The 7496-nt window shown below is 38.9% G+C and overlaps 1 protein-coding gene across 4 annotated transcripts; it reads left to right on the top strand.

Annotated features, from left to right (window-relative positions):
- The first annotated feature begins 2577 nt into the window (after positions 1 to 2577).
- On the top strand, positions 2578 to 6847 carry LOC148876652 (E3 ubiquitin-protein ligase XBAT33-like). 4 transcript variants are annotated; one of them, XM_088953706.1, is made up of 7 exons: positions 2578 to 3734; positions 3887 to 4214; positions 4301 to 4360; positions 5312 to 5458; positions 5556 to 5887; positions 6234 to 6366; positions 6472 to 6847. In XM_088953706.1, exons 2-4 carry the CDS (start codon positions 4038 to 4040, stop codon positions 5327 to 5329), a joined length of 255 nt encoding a protein of 84 aa, XP_088809832.1. In that variant the 5' UTR covers positions 2578 to 3734; positions 3887 to 4037; the 3' UTR covers positions 5330 to 5458; positions 5556 to 5887; positions 6234 to 6366; positions 6472 to 6847. The 4 variants fall into 4 exon arrangements, with proteins under 4 accessions (XP_088809832.1, XP_088809983.1, XP_088809904.1 ...); XM_088953857.1 differs by lacking the exon at positions 5556 to 5887 and having other exon boundaries at positions 2670 to 3734; positions 3858 to 4214; XM_088953778.1 differs by lacking the exon at positions 5556 to 5887 and having other exon boundaries at positions 2884 to 3734.
- The last annotated feature ends 649 nt before the right edge of the window (positions 6848 to 7496 follow it).

Genomic DNA, 7496 nt, shown 5'->3' with positions numbered 1-7496 from the left:
AGTAGCAAAGAGAATGAACAGAACAATTACTAACAGAATCATATGCATGCTCTCTCATGGTAAGTTACCCAAATCCTTTTGGGGTGAGGCTATGAGAACTGCAGTTGACTTCATCAACTTTTCTCCTTCAGTAACTTTGAATGGAAATACTCCTGAAAGAGTTTGGATAGGGAAAACCGTATCATACAGTCATTTGAAAGTGTTTGGTTGTAGGGCATTTGTTCATATTTCTAGAGATGAAAGATCCAAGTTTGATGAGAAAGCTAAACGGTGCATCTTCTTAGGCTATGGGCACGAAGAATTTGGGTACAGGTTATGGGATTCAATGGACAAAAAAGTGATCAGAAGCAGATATGTTGTATTTCTTGATGATCAAACAATTTAAGATATAGAGAAAATTGAGAAGCCAAAACTCTCTATTGATGTTCCAATTAACTTGGATTCGGTTTTCCCACCTACAGTTGATGGTGATCACGAGGGAGCTGTACCAAATGAATAGGATGATACAGTTAGTGATGAAACTCCTATAAATGGAAATATAGAGGAAATACAAAATGAACATGTATTTCCAATACCTTCACTACAAGTTCAGCTTAGAAGATCAACTAGAGAGAGAAGACCTTCCACTAGGTATCCTCCACATGAGTATGTGATGCTGATAGATTGGGGAGAGCCAGAGACTTATCAAGAGGCTATATCACATGATAAGAAATATGAGTGGCTGAAAGCAATGCAAGAGGAATTAAAATCCTTGCATGAGAATCACACCTATGATTTGGTGAAATTACCAAAGGGGAAAAGGGCACTCAAAAACAAATGGGTTTATAAATTGAAATCTGATGATAGTGACTCACAACTAAAATACAAGGCAATGCTGGTTGTGAAGGGTTTCAGTCAGAAAAAGGGTATTGACTTTGAAGAAATATTCTCTCCTATGGTGAAAATGCCTTCTATTCGATTTGTGCTTCGACTAGTTGCAAGTCTAAATTTGGAAGTTAAACAGCTTGATGTGAAGACTGTCTTCCTTCATGGTGATTTGGAAGAAGAAATCTATATGGAGCAACCAGAGGGATTCAAAGAAAAAGGGAAAGAACATTTGGTGTGCAGATTAAAGAAAAACTTGTATGGGTTGAAACAAGCACCAAGACAGTGGTACAACAAATTTGACTCCTTCATGGTTAATCATGGGTACACTAGGACCACTTTAGATCATTGTGTATTTATAAAGAAATTTTTTGATGGTGATTTCATTATTCTCTTGCTTTATGTTGATAGTTGGACATGATTCTAACAAGATTGACAAGTTGAAAAATGAGCTTAGCAAGTCTTTTGCAATAGAAGACTTGGGACTAGCTAGACAGATTCTTGGTATGAAGATCTCTCGAGATAGACAGAATGGAAAGTTATAGTTATCTCAAGAAAAATATATTTAGAAGGTTCTTGAGAGGTTCAACATGAGCAATGCAAAACTAGTGACTATTCCATTTGCAGGTCATTTCAAGCTCAACACTAAACAATGTCCTACAAGTGAGAAAGACAAAGCTAAAATGAAGAAAGTGCCTTATGCTTCGGCAGTTGGCAGTTTAATGTATGCTATGGTGTGCACGAAGCCAGATATTGCTCATGTTATTGGTATAGTTAGTCGATTTCTCTCTAACCCCGGCAAAGAACATTGGACAGCAGTAAAATGGATATTTAGGCATCTCAGAGATACTTCTCAGATATGCTTATGCTTCGGGAATGGTAAATTCATGTTGGATGGGTACACTGATGCCGACATGGCTAGTGATATTGATTCCCGAAAGTCCACTTCGGGATATTTAATTACTTTTGTAGGGGGAGCAATTTCATGGCAATCCAAACTTCAAAAGTGTGTTGCATTGTCTACTATAGAGGTTGAATACATTGCAGCTATAGAAGCCTGTAAGGAGATCTTATGGTTGAAGAAGTTCTTACAAGAATTGGGCATGAAGCAATAAAGATATGCTCTCTGTTGTGACAGTCAAAGTGCTATTCATCTCTTTAAAAATCCAACTTTCCACTCAAGATCAAAGCATATTGATGTAAGGTACCACTGCATTCGGGATGTGTTGGATATGAAATTGTTGAACATTGAGAAGATTCATACTGATGAAAATGGTGTAGACATGTTAACAAAGTCCTTGCATAGAGACAAATTTGAATTCTGCAAAGAAGTTGCGGGCTTGATGAATCCCCCCATATGAGCTGGAGGGGGAGAATTATTGGGTGTGGGTCCAGCCCATATGGAGGGGCCCACCCCACCTTCATTTACTCCCTAAAGAAAAGGGAGCCGAATAGTGGGTTACCACATTATTAGGTCTTGGTTTTTTGGTGGCATCAAACTAGTAACCTCTGAACAGAGAAGGGCGAAGAAGGAGAAAAAAAAATTACAGAACCAAAAAGGAAAGTTTTTTTCTTGTTTCTTTGAGTTTTGTGAAGAAGAGGAAAAAGTTGGCTCTTGTTCCATTCAAGATCAAATTCGGAAGTGCCTTTCAAGCCCGTTATTGATGATATTAAGTGTTGGAGTTAAGAATCCCATTCTAGTTCAGATTTGGTGATTTTTCTTCCTTTTCTCTATTTCTTAGTTCAGATTTATAGCAACTTGGTGATATTTAAATTTATGTTTGTGTTGTATCCACTTTTCATTTGGTGATGTTAATGCTGTTCTTATAAGCCAAGGATTTGTGGAAGATTTTTACGGATTATAAGTCTCGTCGTTTTTTTCCCGATTTTGGGGTTTTTCACGTAAAAATTCCGTTGTGTTGTTGTGTGGTGATTGTTATATATTTTTCTGTTAATTCTGAATTGTTTGTTATTGGCAAACCCATTTTAACACACAAATTTGGGGGAAATTTTCTTTCTGGGGATTGGTTTTACATTAATTTCTGCTATAGTGAACTTACCCAATACCTTCCTCCTTCTTCCTCTTGCATTTTCACCCCTGCTCATCGTCTCTTTCGACGATAGCGGAGGAGATCACAACGCGGAAGGAGTGATCGTCGGAGCGGCGGCGTCTCAATCCACGGAAGTCGTCATCGTTCTAATGCCGGAAACATCAGGCCAAAGCCGCACCTCCTCTGTTCATCGACGTTGTCACACCAAGATCTTGCAGCTTCACCGTTCAGAGGAGGAAACCGGCGCAACTGCCGAGAATGTGCCCGCGAGTAGAAGAACCTAATCTGGTAGTTCAATTTACTCCTATGGATTGTTAGATCGCCATCGAAGCAGGTCATCCTCTCTTTCTGCAAATTACGAAACAGACTCCCGATTCACTTGCTTTGCAGCGTCGATCATCCTTCTCTCTGTGTGTATAATTTGTTTTTTCTTTCTACTTTTTTTCTTGTTTCATTTCAAATGTATTTCTGCTGTTATACGTAGTTTGCTTTAATAAATACCTTGCATGAGAGACAAGTGGAAGAAATGCAAGTTACTGTAGATTTGCATGGAAGGACCCTTTTTTTCATTGCTTCCTTCTCTATCTTTCTTCCTACTCTCTCAATGTCTCTCTCCCTCTTTTTCCTCTTCCTCCCTCTCTCTTGAACTCTTTCCCCTCATCTCCCTCCTTCTCTGTTATTTATTTCTTTTTTGTTTAACCACTTTTCTGTTTTTGTCCACCTTGATTTCTGTTGTGGTGGCAACATGCGACAGTGGAAATGTCAATGGGGCTTCAAGTTTGGCCTCTTTGCATAGTTTTTTCTTGGTGGTTGCTAGTGGTAGTTGTTTCCAACTTTTTTATTTCAATTTGATTTGTTTATTTTTTTCCTTTTTTTTGTTTTTTCTTTAGCATGTATTCACGTTCTCATCTGTTTTCAATCTGATTTGTTCACCGCTTGGAGGGGTTAATGTCAATTTGGTTTCTGCGTAGCATACTTCTGCAACAATACCTTTACCTTCTTCCTTTCCCCCTCCTGTGAATGTGCTTTTGAAGTGGGTCTGAGCTTCCTATCAGTGCTAAGGTGCAATTTGTATGACAATTTAACCAGCGAGGAAGATATAGAGATCCCAAACAAGCAATCATGGGAAATTCGTTTGGGTGCTCGGTGTCAGGGGAAAGATTGGTATTGGCAGCAAGAGATGGGGACTTGGTGGAAGCGAAGATGCTGCTCGAGTTCAATCTATGCCTCGCCAAGTACTCCACCTTCGGTGGCCTTAATTCCCCTCTCCATTTTGCTGCCGCCAAAGGCCATAACGAAGTATCAAGTCCCTCAACCGTTCTCATCCCTTCTCCCATTTCTATCCTCCTCTTTCTCCTAAGTTCTTATTTTCGATCTTTCTCTAGATTGATGCGTTGCTGCTCGAGAATGGTGCCGGCGTCAATTCTAGGAACTACTGCGGTCAGGTAAGTTGAGTTCCTTTATTTTGTCCGTTTTATTCTGGTTATAATTGTTAATTCATCTTATTCATTTTGACCCCATCCAAACATAGACTGAATGAAAATTTTGAACATCGGTTCAATTGTTCAAACCGTTCTAAGTTCGTCTTGCATTTAGATTTAATACGTTAAAGTTGGAAATAGTTCTTAATCCACAGATCATCGGACAGCCATGTTGAATCTGATTCGTTTTTTTTTTCTCTACCAAAGATGGCATTGATGCAGGCCTGCCGGTATGGGCACTGGGAAGTTGTACACACTCTTCTTCTGTTTAGAAGCAATGTGAATTCTCTCTCTCTCACACACACACACACAATTCTTATTGACCCAAGCTGTTGCTGTTGATGGTGATTCTCCAATCCGTAGAACCTCCCCATTCGTCACACCCACCATGACTTCAACACCAGTGCCTGCAAGGGTATTTAGCATGTGACGATCGCCATCATAGAGTGAGTGATTTGATTAGCTTTAAGGATTGCCACCATATCTGCAGTTGATGGCAAGTCTGTGACAGCTGTGCCAATGTTTATTCCCACAAATTCACCTAAAAAGTTCATATAACACAATTCAGAAACTCTCTAAGAAGGAAAAAAACAATTTTGGCTTTCTTCTTGATCATCTGGGCATATAATATATCAGTTATTTTTTTTCAGAGATATTCCTTTAGCAAATATGCGACTGATTTCGAATAATTTAATAAAAAAATGTATAAAGAAATTCTGCTAAGATAGATCTATACTCTGTAGTATGGTACTGCATTAAAATGTTCCCTTAGCAAACAATTTTGGCTTTCCACGGAGAATGAATCCCAACAAAGATAAGTCTGTATTCTGTAGCATGGTATTGCATTAAAATGTCATAATGTTTATGCTCTTCTTTCCTGACTTTGATATGCTAACATTTTATATACTTCTCAAGGATGTCCAATGCATCTGACAGTCCTGTTAGGCAAACAAGAGAGCAATTACACCACCATGACAAGCCAAGTCCTGTCAAGCAACTAAGAGATCATATTATTCATCAAGACAATTGAGGAGCAAGTGAGGAGGAACTTATTCTCTACAGGTAGGATTGACATTGACTGTTCTGTCAATTTTGACTTCTTAGTTATATTAATTTTGTTTTGTTCTTTCTTATCGGTGTTGGATTTCTAATATTTTAGGGATCATGGGAATAACATTTTTGATTCCTGATGAAAAAGAACAAGGCAGTCATCCATAAGTGATGGTCAGAAAAAAACTCTTACAAAGGTTCTTCAGCAAGAAGAATATTCCCCTGAAAGATTGACGCAGCGTAGAAGCAATGGAAACCGGAGCTGGCTATGCAAGCACCGGACGTTTACCTGACGCAGCATGGAAGCAATGGAAACCAGAGCTAGCTATGCAAGCACCGGGCGTTCGCTAGCACCTAGTGAATAACACCGATTTCTCTAGGAGAGAGAAAAGGTGGCGAAAACTAAAAGAAGAGAACTCAAGAAAATCTAAAAAATAGGAAGTATGAATTGATGAATAATTTTGGAAAAATAGCAGTATTTATAATACATTTGGAAATTGTAAAAGAACTAGGAAATAACAACTATGATAGATCTAAATATCTAATCAAACTCTCCTTGGTTTGATTTCCACCGTCCGATCTCCCTAGATGCATGAATCTTGGATTATCTTGCTAATCTTGATGCTTCTTGGAGTCTTTCTTGATAATCTTGGAAGAGTCTTGGAAGAGTCTTGTCTTATCTTGCTAATCTTAGGAAGAGTCTTGCTTTATTTTGCTAATCTTGGATCAGTTCTTGCTTATCTTGAGTTATTGGACTTAACCTTATCTTGAATTGACCTTATCCTAGGAGCTGCCGCCCCTAAGGGTGGGATGGGCCTTGTGGTGGGCCTCCATCAAAGATTAGCTAGCTATGGTTCTGTTGAAGGTTGGAGTCGTCCAGATGACATGCTGCCAATGAAAAAAGAAAAGGACAGAAAAAGGTATAGTCATTTCAGTTTTTTTTGTTCTCTTCATTTATTTACTGATATTTGTGGAAAGACCTATATGTACAAGTTCTGTAAACATGACATCAAACTCTTCTGCAGTGAGAAAGCTTCAGTCAGGACCGATCATCTTGAAAGCCCTATTCAGCGGACATCACCAATGTTGGAAGAAGTTGAATATGGGCCAGGGAGGCTAATGACAAGTTGACAATTATAATATTGGTCAACCTGGTAAACCAGTGATTTTGCGAGCTTTCTGGTCTTAATGTCTGCTTCGTTCTTAACAACACTGTGTCTGGGAGATACCTTGAACTGTTTTTTGGGTAGAGAGATGCCTTTGGCTTTATTTTATTTTCCAACTATAAATGGAATTCTGGTTTTGTGCCCTAATTGAACCCAAATTTAATTTCAACCATGGTAGTCTATAGGGTTTAACCTTGATGTGATAAAGATGGAATTTATGCTGATTTGATGCTAAGTTATTGTTTCCCGGTCTTCCCCATCCAATGCAAAGATTGCTTATTGATGGGGTATTGCTTCCTTGATGAAACTAATTTTGAAGTATGCATGTTTTGCAATTTTGGTTTTTATGGAACGGAGGGGTTTTTATTCATTAGAAGCAATTAAAGGGAGATATTGGTTTGCTATTTTGGACTGGTTGTCATCAGCAAACATTATAACTGAGGTCCTGGTTTTTAGAGTCCCTTACTGTCTGGTCGGTGTTAGCAAAGTTTATCTCTTCTTCAAGGGCTATGAATCTTTGTCCCATTAGATGTCTACATCTTTAGGGGGAAGGAGAGTCGGTGCCAAATTGTGATTTAATGGATGTATAATGTGTATCCCAAGTCTCTATGGAAATGACTGTAGATGTAGCTTGCCAAATCGTGGTCTCTTCCTTATTTTTGTTTGCCATTACCTGTTTCTTCATTGTCTCTTTTCCTTTTTTTTGTTGGGTTGTTAGCCTTCTGATTGATTTCCTCCTCTGTACCGATGAACTGATCGGCTAGCTTGAGGGTACTGGATGTCGCGTGCATCGCCCTCTATGAAGTATATTGGTTCTTCAAGCCGAGGTCACTTTGGTGGATTTACCTCTTCATCTTCTAGCTCGCAGACTAAGGTCCATCTAG

The sequence above is a fragment of the Nelumbo lutea genome, chromosome 1 (assembly GCF_056320005.1).
Source record: "Nelumbo lutea isolate HS-2025 chromosome 1, American lotus-T2T, whole genome shotgun sequence".
NCBI lineage: Eukaryota > Viridiplantae > Streptophyta > Magnoliopsida > Proteales > Nelumbonaceae > Nelumbo > Nelumbo lutea.
This window is presented reverse-complemented; position numbering and strand designations above follow the sequence as displayed.